The sequence below is a fragment of the Cucumis melo genome, chromosome 5, assembly GCF_025177605.1.
Source record: "Cucumis melo cultivar AY chromosome 5, USDA_Cmelo_AY_1.0, whole genome shotgun sequence".
NCBI lineage: Eukaryota > Viridiplantae > Streptophyta > Magnoliopsida > Cucurbitales > Cucurbitaceae > Cucumis > Cucumis melo.
The window spans coordinates 21,761,282-21,779,879 of NC_066861.1; the positions used below are offsets into that span (position 1 = coordinate 21,761,282).

General features: G+C 28.8%; 1 protein-coding gene across 1 annotated transcript; it reads left to right on the forward strand.

Annotated features, from left to right (window-relative positions):
* Nucleotides 1-9,982: 9,982 nt before the first annotated feature.
* On the forward strand, nucleotides 9,983-14,347 carry LOC103492430 (protein SMAX1-LIKE 4-like). Its single transcript, XM_008452805.3, has 3 exons — nucleotides 9,983-11,508; nucleotides 12,159-12,345; nucleotides 12,736-14,347. Exons 1-3 carry the CDS (start codon nucleotides 10,346-10,348, stop codon nucleotides 14,227-14,229), a joined length of 2,844 nt encoding a protein of 947 aa, XP_008451027.2. The 5' UTR covers nucleotides 9,983-10,345; the 3' UTR covers nucleotides 14,230-14,347.
* Nucleotides 14,348-18,598: the final 4,251 nt, after the last annotated feature.

Below are 18,598 nucleotides of genomic sequence, written 5' to 3' on the forward strand. Positions count from 1 at the left end.
GAATCGTATATCAAGACAATTACATAAAAGTTTGCCAATTTGATATAATAAAGTCAAAATAAAAGCATAAATGGACACAACGTAATTGATGTAGTATTTGTATTATACATTAACATTGAATGAACTGGATTTAGTGGATCAATAAGCAGCAAGAGAGACTAAGTCATCCTAAAGTTGGAGCGTTAGTATGTTAGAGGAGGGTCTTGTGGAAGTCAAGCTCGAATGGTGCTGTTAGAAGTGGAATCTAATGTTCTGGAAATTATCAACCTTTTGAATAGAAATGATAATTCTTTAATCGAGATCAGCTACTTTTTTAGACCATTATTTTCTTTTTCCAATTTTGTCGTTAATATCTCAATCTTTTGTCACACCCTTAAAACGAGAACAAAACAGTTCATATTGTTGCAACTTTGGCATCCTCTCAACATCGATGGAGCCATGTTGGGGCCAAGAGGGGCACATATATCCCTTCGACTTATCGACTTTTTACATTTTGATACAAATTTTAAACTTCTATATATATATATATATATATATACATACACAGACACACACGTACACACATACATGCATATAATCACATTAATAAAGTCCTAAGGTGGTGCAGCGGTATAGGAGGAGTGTGTTATCCCACTAGTTGTGGATCGAATCCAAAGCCCAACCTCTTAAAAATGAACCAAGTCGAAAACCATGTCAAATTGCAGTGTATGGTGCATTTGTTAGACACCTAGTTGGGTATTTTATACTTTATAATCCACATGAGATTGTTTGTTTTCTATACTTTCTCTCTTCTCTATTCTTCTTTGTTGCGTTGTTTCATCGTTCTTAATTTCATAATATACAAGATTCTCTATATTTTGATTATTTGCAAAAGGTAGGATCTTTTTTTCTTTTTTCTTAGTCTTATATTTGTATATATATAAAGTTTGTGTATAAAACATTCCATGCATGTATACATTATGCATAGTTTAAAGGTTGAGAACATATTCTTTTATGCCTATTGACATGTTTTAGTTTTACATATTATATTTACAAAATAATTTGTTAAAAATTATTTTTTTATTCTTAATAAAATTATGGTCTGGTTCATATTAATTTCTTTATAATTTATGAAATTGTTTATGTTTATGATCTATAACAAGTATCTTAATTTTTTTAGGATTTACGAGATTTTTTATATTTATGATCCATAATAAGTTTATGTATGGTTTATTTTTATTTTATTTCTTTATTGATGTAATTTATTGTTTCTTTATGATTTATGTCTATAATTTAATTGTCTATCTTTTACTATTTGAAAGTTTTTTATTAAAATAATATAAATTTTTTTATCAATTTACCTCTAGCCATGTTGTTGGATCAATTTTTTTACCTTTTATGTAAAATTTGAGAGTTGTTAAATTAATATATATTACAATTTATTACAATTAATATTCTTTTTAATGCTCGTTACTTGTTGTTGTTAATTTGTCATGTATATATATTTAATTTTTATTATTGTGCATTAATATGTATATTTTGAACTATTATAGCTTGATCCCATTGATTTTTATATTTTATATCACGTGCATAATAAGCAATTTTTAAGAAAACACAGTGCAAAATATAAAAATTATCTACATTGTTTTAGAAGACATGTTTGACATATTTCTTCAATTTCTAATATAAGTAAATTTCTTTGTTATAGTTTTACCATATTAGAATTTCTAGTTCTTGATATCGATGGTGATAATTATTTATCATTGGTGATTGATGCTGAAATTCATTTGGAGCCATAAATCTTTGAAGAAACGATTAAAGAAGAAAATATGACTTCAAGTCAAGCAAAGGCAAAAGCTCACATGATTTTCTTTCGACATCATATTTATGAGGGACTAAACTTTGAATATCTTATAGTAAAAGATCCTTATAAACTATCGCAATGTTTAAAAGAAATGTATGATCATCAAAAGAGTGTAATTCTTTCTAAAACTCTATATGATTTGATGCACCTATGGTTGCAAGATTTTAAATCAGTAAGTGATTAGACATTCAAGTGATATAATTCTAAAGTGAATAGAACAATGCTTATTGAGATCAAGTTGCAAGCTATTCTACCCTATTGTTTCTCAAGATCCACATATAACAAATCAATGCAAGTATATATCAATCTAAAACATAAACCATAAAGTCCAAAATGCTTTCAAAAATATGATAACTTCTTCAACTAAATTAAAATTGCATCCATGATTACAATATAGCTTAGTTTAAATATCACAAATACATCAAATAAGGAAGAACCCTAAACAACCCAAACAAGAACGAGTGTCTTAGTCTCTCATCCACATGTAGAATGATGAGGGAATGTTTGAATGCATAAAATCAATAAAAAGAACTGAAAAACTATGTAAAAGCATTGTGGCACTCCAAACTTGTCTCGCACGCATCAATTAGTTGGTGTCGCACATAACGCCATAAGGCACCATGGAGCTGTAAGGCAGAGGCCAATATGGTCTTTTCTTCGCACTTTGAGTTCCAATTGATGCATCTTGACTTTTTTTCGTTTATTTAAGTCGTCTCGTATCAACATCAACACTCGCTTCTATCCTTGAATTTCTCTAAGCCTACAAGATAGTCAAATAAAAACGTAAAATCATGGGATGATCCCAAATAAGTGAAATTAGATATAGCATATTTTTCGACGCTATCAAACACTCCCAATTTAATATTTGATCGTTTCGAGCAACGTAGAATAAAGTATAAATTCATGCAAGATGGCTTGCTAAGATGCCAAGATGCTTTCTCATGCCTTCTTAATAGTCAATAAAAACCAAATATCCTCAATACAATCCGAAAACAAGCAATCAATTTATGCATATTTAAAATTTTTTCATTAGATCTATTCATACATAAACAAGTCCAAAGTCCTTCTACTTAAGGCTTAACAAAACTTGAAATAAATTTAAAACTCTTGATTCATCTTCCTTGACTCACAATAGTAAGATAAAAATGCAAGTTCCTAACACAAAATGACAATGACATGCAATTGGACCGTTCAACTTCATTTCTTTTTTTTTTTTTTTTTTTTTTATGATAGCAATAGACCAAAGGGGTAGCTTAGTACTTGTCTCATAAAGGTTCATACTACACTAGAATCAAGCAACTCTAACTAATCGCGAGGAGTTTATTTATTTATTTTTAGACAAGTGAGAAAATTGGTTGGTCGTCTCTAGTGAATACATTGCAAAATTGATGTTAGGGAAGATAATATCTTTCAAGGTGACAACAAACATATAGGTTCGATAAAGTTCATGCAAGACCTAAGACAGTCAAGCAAAGGACTTAAGTGTGCATGAAAGATGAAAAATAAAATTTTAAAATATACACAAAATCATACTTATTTTCTTCATGCACCGGCTCACACACGTGCATGACTTTATGAGGGTATCATAGGCAAGCCAAAGAAAATAACAAACCAACAAAGAAAGCAACAACGAAGCACACACAATATCTCGAGTTCAGATGTTCAAGGGCTTCAGCTAAAACACAGACATATTCCATTCCAAACTTAAATTCTAATATTGTCCCCAATGTGATAATTATGTGAAAAGGTAAGGAACAAATTAGAAAGGGAAACAGAAAATTATCTCCATGAAAATTAAGCACCAATGGATGGGTGAGTATCTAGAACCACAAGAAAATGAGTCTCCCAATTATTCCTAAGACCAAAAATGATAAGAAGAATTAGACCAAATAAAAATTTAAAAAAAAAAAAAACATAAAAGAAACCTATACTAAGAAGCCATAAAAATTAGGGTTGCGTCTCCAAGTACCACAAATTTTTAAAGTCGTTATGTTCGTTCATATTCGACTTCATCAATCATATCATCGTGAACATCGGATCCATTAACCTTCGACCCTAACTTAGGAGGTAGGCGATTGTCACATAGAATACAAAAAATTATATAATAAGTAGCAATTGAGAATAGAATAAAGGAAAACAATAGAGAAAAGGAAAATATAATTAGGTCATAATTAAAGTTTACAAATAACAAACAAAAGTTTGTAACCCAAACGAGGTATTTGCTTCTTATTTGTCATGTCTTATTTGTTTGTTTTATTTCTTTATTTTTTAACAAATAAACAAAAAAATTAAATGTAATTATTCCTTTTGATTGCACTAAAAATATAATATCATGCTCCAATTAATTTGAGGTTGTTTTTAAATTTTATGTGTTTTTTTTAATAATTTTATAGGTTTTGAGTACTTAACGAATAGTGAACAATAGAGCTAAAATAGATCAAATGGAGCTTAAATGCATTGAAAAAATGATGGTATTAGAAATTTGCCACTAGAAGTATAGAGATGCATCGTCATGCTCGGTGTCGAGCGGTAGGTGCTCGATTTTTCATCAACACCATCGACGTTGCACCTTAGTGCCACGACGCTGATTCGAATGCTATATAAATGTCATACACAATGCTAGGGATTTTAACTTTGAATTCCAACTTATTTTCTTTGGGTCTCTCTATTTTTTTCTACTTTTTGACGTTTGACATATCCAAACTCGATCCCCTTGGTTATCATGTGAATTATGGACTAAGCTAACCCATTCTAACGTGGGATTTAGGATTTTCTCCTTATTTATGTAACTTGTGAGTATATTTAAACTAAATTTGTTTCTGTTTGTTGATTTCAAATTTGGTTGAATAGAATATGATCATATTGTCAAACGATTTACGATTGTTGCTTTAGATAACGTATAATATGTGCCATTTAATTGTATGTTAATCTATTATAAGCAATATAATAGGTTAGGTAATTAGCGGATGAATGATAGTGAAAAGCATTGCTCTAATATAAACCTAGCTAGGATTGAACTGGATGAATGTTTAATTAGACGATTGTAAATTAAATATTCAACTTAAAACTTTGCCCTAGATCTTAATACAATTTGTTCAATTTGGATTCACATGTTTTTCCTCCGTTCACTTTAGACTAATTAGTTAATTAGATTTTATTATTAATTTGGTTAAGCGTAAACAAATATTTTAAGTCGACAATTTGATGATCAAGTGTATTGAATAGGGAAAATCTGTAATAACTCAAGTTAGCCTTTTCTATAGATTGTCACAACTTTCAACTTGCTCTCTTTAATTTTATGCAATTTAATTCTCTTGCACCAAATCAATATCAACTCTCTATTCATTGAAGCTAAGCAGTTTAATCCAAAAACTCAAATGTATTTTTGTGTTCGACTAGTACCATCACTACTACAAGATTAAGTAGAAACAGTTACTATATTCGATCTAAAATTAGGAGATAAATTACGCTGATGATCCTTATTGTTTGAAGTTTCGTAAACATATGTTTCTTAATCATTTACGATAATTTGTTATCAGATATTTTAAATTAAAAAGAATAAAATTTTAGTTGAAAAATAAGTCTTAAAAATCAAACAAAAATAAAAATAAATATGTTTTTATTCAACTTCGAAATCTTTTTTAATACAACAATAAGTGTTGGAGATCCTAACCTCCCACTAGCCAATTACCTCTTAACTCACTTTGGCTTTAACAATCAAATCTTTACTATATATGCATTCACTAAAAACTAAAATTATGCAAACATGCTTTTATTTAAATTTTTAAGAATCAAGAAAAAGAAACTCCAGTTTTTCTTCCCTCTAAAGAAACTATACAATTTTAAAAATGTTAATTCAAAATTGAAAAAATGATAGTTACAAAACATAAATATAAAAAAGAAAAAGGCATGAAAAAAAAACACAACAAAACTAATTTTACGAAAAAGAGAAAGTAGAAAGAAAAAAGAAAAGGGTGAATTAGAACTAAAAAGTATATACATACACATAAAGGAAAAAGGGGTTTTTTTTCCCCCAAATAATAAATAAATAAATAAATAATATAGTTGTTTTACATATAATTTATAATAAATTAATAAGGACAACAATTTATTCCCCAAAGTACCCAAAAAGCATAGATGTGTCTAACTCTCATACCCACCATTATTATTGCCTTTTTTTATTTTAACTCTTTACAAATTGAAATAGCCTTTTGTCTTAATCTCATCATTCTCATCCCATTTCCAACCACCCACTAATTCTAAACCTTTCCTTAATATATATTTGTTTTCATATATATAATACAATCTACTTATAACTTATTAGGTAAAAATTTAAAGTTATCAACTTTTTAGAATAGATAAAAAGTTCATGCATTTGAATAGGTTATTCCGATAGAATATTTTTAAAAAAAAATTACAAATTTTGAAAGATAAATCTATCACTTTGAATATCTGTATAAATATTTGTATAACTGTGTTTGTTTTGTAGGAACTTTACTTGAATATATCTTGAGTTTATATAAAGTTCCAAAAATGCATGCATTCTTATTCGTTAATTTATATTTAATTTAATATTATTTGAAGTTGTATAACATATATTTTAATTCATTTTTATTTTTATTTAAATAAATATGCTTTATATTATATTAATTTAAAATATTTTATAAAATAAATATAACCTAAAAGTAATAAAAACACAACTGCGATAGAACAAAAGAAAAGTGGTATACATAATAGAAGATGGGATGCCATCGATGGAAATACAGAAAATTCAATATTTCTAAAGATCATTCAAAACTCTTAAGATGTGGTTTATAAGATATGATATTCAAATATTTTATATCGTGAATTAAGCATAGTAATCTAGACTTGGTTGTTCCGGGAAAATCCAATACAAAATTTGAAAATTACATAAATAAAAACTGTTTATCACATAAGCTTTGGTTTTCCTTTTCTTTTTTTTTTTCTTTGATTAATTTTTTATAAAAGAAAAAATAGAAAATCATTCAGAAATTGACACATCAATAATAAACTCAACAGAGCATGGAAAAAGAAGTTGTTTCTATTTTCTTTTCTTTTTCTTTCAATAGAATACTCTTGATCAATTTGTCCATGGAAATGTTAGAAAATATATTTTTAAAAAATATAGTAAATTTTCAAATTAGATAATAATCTAAATTTTTGTTATATTGCATAAATGTTTTAATTTATTTTAATATATTTAAAAATATTTTATTTTAAAACACAATTTTATTTAAATTTGTAAACATCCCGAAACAACAATTTAGCAAAAAATTTAGTTTAATCAAATATCACCTCAAATTTATAATCTTAATCTTCTATTTATTACTTAATAACTTAGGGTGACTTTCATGTGTATTTAATGTTACAACGCGTAAATGAGATAGAAAAAAGCATTGGTGATCAAATTAATTATCTATTCTTTCTGCTTTTAAGTTAGCAACTATTAAGTTAATCAAATCACCATGCTGATAATTAAATTTAGCATAGTCAACAAAAAATGGTTAGAAATATGTTACATATTTTGATATTTGACAAATTAAAGTTATTAAATAACTAATTTTGCATCATTGATCAAACTTAATTTCAACACAACTTTTTATGAAGTTACAAAATAATATGATATAATATACTATGAGGCATAGTTGTTGAGGAATGTATTGATATGACATTTAGAATATTAATTATAGAGAGAAATAAGTAATGTGACATCTGTATTTAGATGTCACATAATTGAGAATATTTCTGACCACAAAACCAAAGTACTGGAACTATATGTCTTCTATACTACATTAGATTCTATATCATTTTTTAATTAAATCTTATTCAATTTTTTCCATCTTATTTTTGCTTTTTTATTCACTTTTTCCTTATAATAGTAATATTAATTTAATCTTTTTTACAGCATAATAATTTAAGGTAACTACTAAATTATAAGTACTAATACAAAAGATATTTTCCCTAAAAAATTAAAAAATATATTTCTAATAATTTTGTTTTGTTCTCAAAAAGTTTTTTAAGTCTAAAAAGTTGTTTTTTTGAAGTCTATTTAAGTTTTTCTTTAAAAAAAAATTAAGCATTTTTAAAATTATTATTAGAGGTTATAGAAGTATTAGTTTCAGAAAATATTACATCTTTGAAATTTCTTCCCAAAAATACTTATATTTTTTAAATTACTTTTAAAATTAAATTTCAATGCAACATGGATTCAACCATCAATTTTTAAATCGTATTTAATATTTTATCTATATTAATTTAGAAAAATTGCATCAGATGACAAAAAGTTAAGAAAAAAACAATTCATAGTATTTTTTTTTTCATGTTGCGAATATGATAAATAATTAATAATATCATACGACTATTTGAGCGGTATCGAAGAGCCATTAGGAGATTTTCCATTTTTAAATTTGTTACTTTTACAATTTAAAAAATAGAGTGACATAAACTTTATTATATATCATAAATTCTTTTACAACATCCCATTAATTTATATTTTTATTCATAATCAGATAAAAAGAAAGATTTCTATGTTAAGAAACGAGGTGGTCAACATAATATCCAAAAGGAGAATTCATTACATTCTCCTACTACACATTTCTCACCTTTACTATTTCCATTTTTTTTCTTAAGAAAAAAGGGGAAAAAAAAAGAAAAGAAATTGTTGCTTTGAATTTCTTCTGGGCCTGTCTGCCCATTCAAAGGTTGGTTGTGTTAAAAGGAGGGAAAAACTGATCCATTACCATATGGAACCATAAATAAATTTTATAAAAAAAAAAGAAAATTACTTTGAAGGAAAAAAATTGTGTAGTAGGGACCACTAGGGGACCACAAATTTCAAAAAATAAATAAATATTTGAATAAAAAAAATAAATTAAGCAAATAAAATAAAGGACATTGAACAAACCCCATAATCATACTGTTTTGATTCTTTGTTATCTCTAATTAATATTATAAATTATAAACTATAAGAACCATTTCTGTTTAGTTATATATTATCTAAAGAGAAGAGAGAGAGAGAGGGAGAGAAATTGATTTTGAAAAAATCTTCTTTTGCAGCTTTTCATAATAATGGGAGATAAAGATTATGTGATAGAAGTGTATCTTTGGTATTAATTTTACTATTTATATATAATATAATATGCTTCACTTCGCTTCCTCTCTTCACAACTCCCTATAAATGTGTTACACTCTAATTGGACTTTCCAAAAAAATTCTTTTTTTCTTTTTGGTATAAATAGAAAAATATTTAGCCAATCAGTTTTAATAGATCGTTGTGTGCTATAGCAATCAAGTAAGATAAGCCAACAAGTAAGAAATTAATATATATATATATATATATATATATATATATATATATAAGAAAAAATCATGTGAGAAAAATGTATTAGCTAGTGGTGAAGAAAGTTGATTTATCGCTTCTCTTATTTTAACCCATAAAATTTATCAAACTGATTAAATAATTATTTTAGATGTAGAAATTGGAATTTATGAATATTACTTTAAGCTTTGAATTCATTATTCATCTATATACGTAATATGTCGGTTAGGTTAACATTTTTTTTAGTGAAATTTGTATTGATATAGTTGTTTATATTATATATCTAATTTTAGTCCATATAATTTTAAGTGAGTTTTAAACTTAGTTCCTATTTTGCTCGTTTATTGTTGATTTTTTCAAAAAAAATTGTTATCTATTAGTATTTTCATTATAAATTTTTACAACATATTCATACAATATGGTATTTCTTTTACATCAAAAAAATACGATTGTTTTCATATATAGTAAAATGACAAATTTATTTACAAAATAACAAAAAGTTTCCTCAAACTTATTAAAGTGACATTTTAATATTTTGTTTTGTAATAAAAAATATTTCAAATTAGTGTTTTTTATCGTTTAAAATAAATTATCAATAAGATATTATTATTAAAATTAACTTCTGTTTATTAGAGTAAACTTAAAATTTATTAAAACTATGTTAAAATCGAACAAACTCTAAATAAAATAGACCACCAAAATAATATTTTACCTGGAAGAAACCCCATAACCTACCATAAATAACACTCTCATTTCCCCAAGCCAATCCACTCTTTACACCACTTAATGCCAAACCATCCCATAAAAACAAAACAAAAATATAAACCCCTTCAAGAAAAGAAAGAAAGAAAGGGAAAAAAAAAAAACAAACAAACAAACAAACAAAGGTGGAGCCAAGCCAAGACAAAGCATGAAGTTAGTATATAAAGAAGGCTCTGTGATTTGGTGTAGTATTTTCCAAACCCCAAAAAACCACTCTCTCATATTCTTCTTCTTCTTCTTCCTCCTTATTCCTCTCTTTCCCATATTCACTCAAACAAACAAACAACATAAAAAACCAAACCCCCTTTTCATTTCCCTTCTTCAATAACCCTCATAACCAAACCAAAGATACAACCTTTTAATATTAGGGTTATTGGGGGGTTGGTGGTTTAAGGCAAGTGATGCGATCAGTAACAACTTGTGTTTCTTCTCAGCAGACCCTCACCCCGGAGGCTGCTTCAGTTTTGAAGCATTCCCTTTCCTTAGCCGCTCGTCGTGGCCATTCCCATGTTACCCCTCTTCATGTAGCTTCCACTCTCTTATCCTCTAAACCCTCTACTCTTAGCCTCTTTCGTCGTGCTTGCCTTAAATCCCATCCTCCTCATCCTCTCCAATCTCGCGCTCTCGAACTTTGCTTCAATGTCGCTCTTAACCGTCTCCCCACTTCCTCCCCTCCTCTCCTCCATTCCCCCTCCCTCTCCAACGCTCTCATCGCTGCTCTCAAACGCGCTCAAGCTCATCAACGACGTGGTAGCTCACTCGACCACCAACACCAACAACAACAGCACCCTCTTCTTACTATCAAAGTTGAGCTACAACATCTTGTTATCTCGATTCTGGATGACCCGAGCGTTAGTCGTGTCATGAGAGAAGCTGGTTTCTCTAGTACTGCAGTTAAGAACAACATAGAAGAGTATAGTAATAATATTATTACTACTACTACCGCTACTACTCAAACTACTACAACCCCGCTTTTTTTCTTTCCTGGTTCTGGATCTAGCTCGGGCTCTGAGAATGCGAGTAAGTTTGTGTTTGAGATTTTCTTGGGAATGAGGAAGAGAAAGAATGTTGTTTTGGTTGGGGATTCTAGTGAACGGGTTGTGTTGGAGGTTATGAGGAAGTTCAAAATGGGGGAAGTTCCTGAGGAAATGAAAGGGGTTAAGTTTGTGGAGTTTGTTCCATATAACAATAATAGTAGTAGTAATGTGAGTGAGTTTTTGAGAAGGAAATTGGGGGAAAATTATGATCATAGTGAGAATAATGGAGGAGGAGTAGTGGTTTATGTTGGGGATTTGAAATGGATTGTGGAGAGGGGTATTTGTAGTAATTATGGAGTGGATGGTTTAGTTGGAGAAATTGAAAGCTTATTGTTGGAGGGTTTTCATTATAATGATCATAATAATAACAATATTAAGAAGAAGATTAAGATTTGGGTTATGGGTGTAGCTAGTTATCAGATTTATATGAGATGTCAAATGAGATTACCTTCTCTTGAAACTCAATGGGATCTTCATGCTCTTCCTCTTCCCTCTTCAGGCCTTGCCTTAAATCTCCAGTCTTCAAGGTATCAAATTTTCTCCCTTTTTTTAACACCTTCGAGACGATGATATCATCTTAAATAGGTCTTCACTCCTTAAATAATTGGCAAAGTATTTTCTTCCAACTATATTTAGGCCAACTTTGTTTTACAATCTTATTTAATGAGGTTGTTTCGATATAGTTTTGAATGTGAAATTTGAAAACTTGTCTGTTCAAACTAAACTTCACATTCAAATACCATATATTTAGCGTTTTTTTTTTTCCAAAATTTATTCGAAAAGTACTACATGGTTTGGAATTTTGCATGGAGAACCTCCATCATCATCATTTTTAAAAAAAATTATAATGCAGAGAGAGAGAGAGAGAGAGAGAGAGAGAAGGGTTTAGGGGTGGTTTGTACTTGTGTTGTGGTGTAAGGCCAAAGACATAATCTGAGAATAAGGACAGAAACATAAAAGAAAGTAAAGAAGAAAAAAAAGGGATTGTTGGGAAAGTCAGATGGGGTATTGTCCTTTGTGTTTCCTCCTTTTTTTGGTCATCATTCAACCACGCATGGTTTTGTTTTACTGAGTTTTACTCAGAGAAATTAAACACTAAAAAAATTCATCTATTTCTCTTTCTCTTTCCTTTGCTTAATTAATTTGCTTTTCTTACTTTCATGGTTGTTGGTGGCAGTGTTTATGATTCAAGGCTAAGCTTCTTCTCTCAATCTATGGAAACAAAGCCATTCATTATTGGCAAAGAAGAACATCAAAACCTCACTTGTTGTGAAGAATGCAATTCTAATTTCCAAAATGAACTCCTTCACTTGAAATCTTTCCATTCCAAACAACTTCCCTCTTGGCTTCAATCACCTCCAAAGGTATTCTATTTTTGTTTAGCTCTTTTATAAATAATTAAAAGTTTGTTTAGAACAGCTTTTCAAACTATTAGATAAGATGTTTTTTTCTAAGGCATTGTAATACAACTACGAGTGAAGATATGAACCTAAGATCTCTTGTGCACGAGTATATACAACTATCAGTTTAGTTAAGCTCATATTGGCTAAATAATAGGTGTTTTCACTAAAAAAAAACTAATTATTTATAATTAAGAAAGTAACTCATGTGTAGAGTCTTTGTTGGGTCCTAATTTCTTTTTATTGGATTGATTTTTTTGGAATTTATGGATTCTCATCTTTTAACTTTTCTTAAAAAAAAACTTTTTTTTTTCTCCCATTAATCTAAACAAACCCTAAATTGGATTTTTACAGGAGGAGTTGGTGGAATTGAAGAGAAAATGGAACAAATTATGCAATACTCTACACAGAGATAACTCAGTGCAAAGCTTAATGGGGAAAAGCTTCTCATATTCTTCATCATATCCATGGTGGCCTAAGTCAAATATTTCTTTCACAGATCATCATCATCATCAAACATCAAAGCCATTACAGACTTCAAATTTTGTTCCTAGATTCAGAAGGCAACAATCTTGCACAACAATTGAATTTGATTTTGGGAATGCAAAAACGAAACAAGAACAGAGTGGAGAATTGAGTTTGAATTCTCTCAAAAACATGGAGGGGAAAGAAGTGAAAATCACTCTAGCTTTGGGCAATTCTCTGTTTAGTGATTCATCAGCAGAATCCATGGAAATGGAGAGTGAAAGAAAGATTGAAAGAGGAGAGATTTTGAAGGTTTTGGAAGAGAATGTGCCATGGCGATCAGAATTGATTCCTTGTATAGCAGAGGCAGTGATTTCAATGAAGAAAGATGAAAAATTGATTCAATGGGTTTTGATGGAAGGGAATGATTTCATTGGAAAAAGAAAAATGGGAATTGTAATTGCAGAAGTATTATTTGGATCTGTGGATTTTTTGTTGGATTTGAATGCTAAAAGTGAAGAAATGGGGATTTCTAAATGTGAAATGCTGGAAAAGGCATTGAAATTGAATAAAGAGCTTGTTGTTCTTGTTGAAGACGTGGAAATGGCAGATTCTCAGTTGATGAAATGTCTTGAAAATGGATTTCACAACGGGAAGTTTGAAGACATGAAAGGAGAAACCATTCAAAAAGTTGTATTCATTTTAACAAAAGATAATTCTTCTGATAAAACGAAGAACAGAGATTTGATGCCACCGCGGTCGTCATCGTCGGTGATCAACATGATACTAAAAATTGAAGAGCCTAATTCAGATCACAAGCGAAAAGCCGAAAGGGAATTCGAAAACAAAACGAAGAACCAAAGAATCAACAAACAATCAAGCATGAACAACACATTGGATCTAAACATCAAAGCAGAGGATGAAGAAGAAGAAGAAGAAGAAGAAGATGATGGGGAAATAAGTACTCCAATAACAAGTGATCTAACAGGGGAAACAACAATTCCAAATGGGTTCACGGAATCGATTCGGAATCGATTCGTTATGAATAAAAAAGCAAAGCAAGAATGGGGAATAAGAGAGGAATTGGTGGGGAAAATGAGAGAGGCATATAAGGAGAAATGTAAATGGGATAGTAGATTTAGAGTGGAAGAGGGGGTTATAGAGAGGATTTTAGAAGGATTTGGTTCATTTTCCAAGAGAATGTTTGAAAAATGGGTGAAAGAAATTTTTCAAACAAGCTTAGAAAATGGTAGATATGGTGGGAAAGGGGAAGGGGGTATAGATATTATAAACTTGTGTTTGGATCATAAACACATTTTGGAAGAAGATGGGTATATGGGTTCTTGTCTCCCTAAAAAAATTCAACTTTCTTCTATGGATTGAAAGTGGTCTTTTTGTAAAATCCTTTATGTTAAAACAAAAAGAAAAATATGTCCTAAGCTAAGCTCTTGTATTTCTTCACTTTTCTTAATAGGATTATTGCCACTTTCTTCCTTTCTTCTATTCTTAACCATTCTTTGTTCCCCTTTTTACTATATTATATATATTATATCGCAAACATCCTAACATAAGTTACTAAGTTTTTATAGCTCGAATGTATAAGTTCATTAGTATGCTCATGCAAGATAGCACTTGATAATATATTTGTTTGAAGAATAGGAATATGAGAGAGTAAAATTAAGATAATCATTTCCCTTTATAAAAATTAACATGTAAATGTCGAGAGGGTTCGAACTTTGTACTCTTATCTGATGATAGAATATCCATTAACACAATGAGTAACCTATTTGACTAGTAAAAATTTTGTATATTTGATTTTTGTTTGAGATAATGTTTTTATAATACTCAGCTATGTGTATGTCTTTTTGTAGCCTATATTAGCATATGTTGAGATTATTGATTTGTGATTGTCTTATAATTGTTTATAAGATGATGACAAAAATAAGATAGACTCTTTTGATTCATAATTCATTGGTGGACCTATAATTTTGTAGTTAGTTTTTTTCTATTATTATTATTTAATTTTTAGATTTGTTTAGTTAGATAACAATTATCCACTATAACAAGAGCGAGCGAGCTCAACTCACACATATAATATTAGTAGATAGTCATGTGGTTGACTAACTCTTCTACAATATAAGCTTGGCTTTATGAAATGACTTGGTATGAACAAAACTCTTATACTTCTCATAGATTTCTTTTCTTTTTTTTTTTTTTTTCCTTTTTGGTGGGTGATTAATATAAAATGGGGAATAGGAATAGGAAGAATGTATAGGGAAGTAAGTGTTAGCCATGATTCCTCTATGATAATAGACCAAAGTAAATGTAGTAGACATGAAATGATTTTTATGAAGAGAAAATTGTTAATATCATATCTCTGTCAAATGTTTAATTATTAAATTTTTTTTGTTTTTTAAAATACACAAAGTGTGAAGGCCCCACATCCGCCGTTGGATGCAATCATTTGGTCTCTTATCATTAACCCTTTTTTGAAAATGGAATTGGAAAAAGAAAATATTTGAAAATTTTGAAAAATAAAAAGGTGTGCTATTATTGAATTTGAGTGGACAGAAATTTTAATTATCTTATTTATTGTGACTAAAGAGAAACCCAATGAAACATTCATCATTGTTCTTCCTTTTTCTAAAACCTTTTTTTTTTTTTAATGTTATTCTATTTTATTTTTTGCTTGTTGGTTTTTATTTTTATTTTTCATTTATAAGACTTGTGACCTAACAAATATATAGATAATATATATATATATATATATATATATATAATTATATGATATGAATGAATGTAAACTGATTGCAGTCAAACGTGTGTATAAAAGAGGAATCTCATAATCATCCTTTCATAATCATCCTATACCTTTTTGTTTGTTTTTTTTTTTATTATTAGTTTTTGGTTGTTTGATTTTTAGAACAAAGATCAAGTTATACTCACCCGTTGGTATTGCATGAATGCAAGCTTTTAACTTAATAATTGTGTCAATTTAAACCTACAAATTTTTATAAGTGTATCAATTTTAAGCTCCTTGTTATATTTTATTTGGATGAATGGTAAATTTATCAATTTGACCTCTAGGCCTACATAAGCAAATCTATTTACATATAAGAATTACTGCATTAAACGATTTTCAAATATGATCCTAATAAACCTTATAAATAGTTCATTTATAACAAGTTATAAGTTTAATTGGAATATATATATATATATATATATATATATATATATTATAAATGAGATTAGGGAATGATTTGCCTAAGGATGGAGAGTGAATTTTTGTTAATCTAGCATCTAGAATCATTATCCAATGCTTTTGTTCTAGTCATGTTTACGTATATAATATAATTCATTATAGATAGGCATTGAGTAGTTCTTTTTTGGTGTATTCATTTCATGGCTGATTCAACTTTTAGGTGCTAAACTTTGAGTAGCTGTTCAAGTGAAAAAATAGAGCTTTAACATATAAGCTGATGTGAACTATTGGGTAAGTGATAAGAGCATGATTAGCTCTAGATTTTCCTTTTTGGTGTCTACTATATCAGTGATGTTTGTATATGAGAATACAAAAGTAGAGTATGAATCATGCTTACATATAATTGTCACCTTTGTTTACGAGTTAGCTCATTTTAATTATTTGACTAATGTGTAGATACAGAAGTTTAAGGGGTTCTTCAATTAGAGCTTTGTGTTTACCTGTACCGTTGAAAACACTTGATTATTCAATAGTGAAAAATTATATTTTCGGACCTTGTGTTTTGTTCTGTCACTTTAATTAATGATCAACGTTTATTTTTTATTTTCTTAGGGTTGTTGTACAATTTTATGTAACTTGTTATTTGTTATAGTGTGTGTGTTAGATAACACTTCTTTCAAATAATTTGTGTTTGGTTACCTTTCCTTAAAAGTATTTGTATGTGCGGGTTTGTTTGGTTTGTTATACATTCGAAGTATTTTTTTTATGTCATATTACTATAAAAGAAAACTATTAAATACTATGAATTAATAATTTTAATATATAATTAAAAAACACTTCCATCACTGAGTTTTCTCTCTTTCATAATCAACTAAGTTGGTTAAGAATTAGTCATTGGAAATGATCGACAGAGTTGGTTACTAGAGGTTATCATCAAAGTTGGTCACAAAAAATGTAGTAATTGGAGTTGGGCATCAAATGTGGTCATTGTAGTTGATCACCAAGGTGGACTTCATCAATCTATCTAGTTAAGTGATCGTCAAAAGTGGTTGCTGAAGTTGATTGCCAAAGGAGGTGACTGAAACAATGATTCCCATTATAATGAGGTGACAACAGTAATAAACGATAGTTGTTGCTTCGTTGTTGCTGGAGTGGTCACGAAGGGATGAAGTACATGGAAAACATTAAAAGAAGGAAAAGTTTTAAACATTGAGTAGTAAATAATAATATTGTATTAAAACGAGAGTAAAAATAACAATTATCCCTTATTACCTTAACACACACAAAAGAGATCTCTTTTGTAAATTGAAGTCAAGGAGCACCTTAACAAAAATATAAAAAAAGTTAAAGTTGAGATACTAGATTCTAGATCATTTTTTTCATATGGATTCTAGATTCTATAACGTATTCTTGGCCAAAGCAATTTTTGTGAGAAACTAAAAATTCTAGAATAGTATCTCAACTTTAAAAATTGTTTTTGAACGTATTCTTTATAATAAAGTATGTCTTTGTTATACTTTAGAATATGTTCAAAAACAATTTTTGTCTTGGCCAAAGCAATTCTCGCAACAAATTATTATGTTTGGCTATTTCTAGAGGGAGGAAAAAGAAAACATTCCATTAATAACAATCTTACAAATGGTCTAAACAAAAGTATTTTGTGAGAAATCATCAGACTAAATACTTAACCAACAAATGCGGAAAGTACTTACAAAGAGCTTCGAACTTCTACAAATTTTGTAGCAGTTGAGACACTCATTTTCATATAAGATTTTTTTTCCGTTCAAATTAATTACTTTTCTTAACATTTCTGTTTGAATGGAATTCAAATTGAAGAACTCATTTTGTCTAAGCAATGCAACCTTTGAGACTTTTGACTTCTTTTAAATTCTCTACCTCTCAGCCATTTACTAAACTTTGATGTTCAACTCTTTAAACCCTTACCAAAGGTGGATTTATCTTTTTTTATTTATTTATTTATTTATTTATTATTATTGAGGAAGTAGAGGTAGTGTCACCGTCTTTGAATGTACCTATTTCATTAATTGTGTTATATTATATACTTAGGTAAATCATATACTACACATTCTTTACTCCAACCTTGAAAGTGTACTCTCAAAAAGAATCCTTGAAAGTGTCCTATTTGTTCCAAAAAAAACTAATAATAATAATAATCCTTCAAAGTGTAAATCAAAACATGCTCGCAAGAATCAAAGTGTGATCCCATAAATCTTCAAATATTTGTTTCAAGTATTTTGGAAATGATATAAGGTATCTAAAAATTATTCTCGTAAAATTAATTATCTAGCATCTTGACTCTCCCAAACATTAACTATCCTTAATCCATCACAGACATCTATCATACCATATATTTTAATGCCAAAAATTTAAAATCGAAATATTTTATATTTATACCCAAAAAAACAATATTTGACATAGAACCAATATCACAGACATATTGAAGAAGAAACCATGCGGTGGTACTCGCTCATTCCTTTTGCAGGAAATACAGTGATGACTCAACACTTATAATAAACAAAACCTAAATAA

Bases quoted from the DNA above. Each gene is read 5' to 3' on its own strand.
- LOC103492430 (XM_008452805.3), top strand. From the start codon at position 10,346: ATGCGATCAGTAACAACTTGTGTTTCTTCTCAGCAGACCCTCACCCCG. The intron at 11,509-12,158 runs GTATCAAATTTT...TGTTGGTGGCAG, and splicing joins TTAAATCTCCAGTCTTCAAG to TGTTTATGATTCAAGGCTAA. The intron at 12,346-12,735 runs GTATTCTATTTT...GGATTTTTACAG, and splicing joins GGCTTCAATCACCTCCAAAG to GAGGAGTTGGTGGAATTGAA.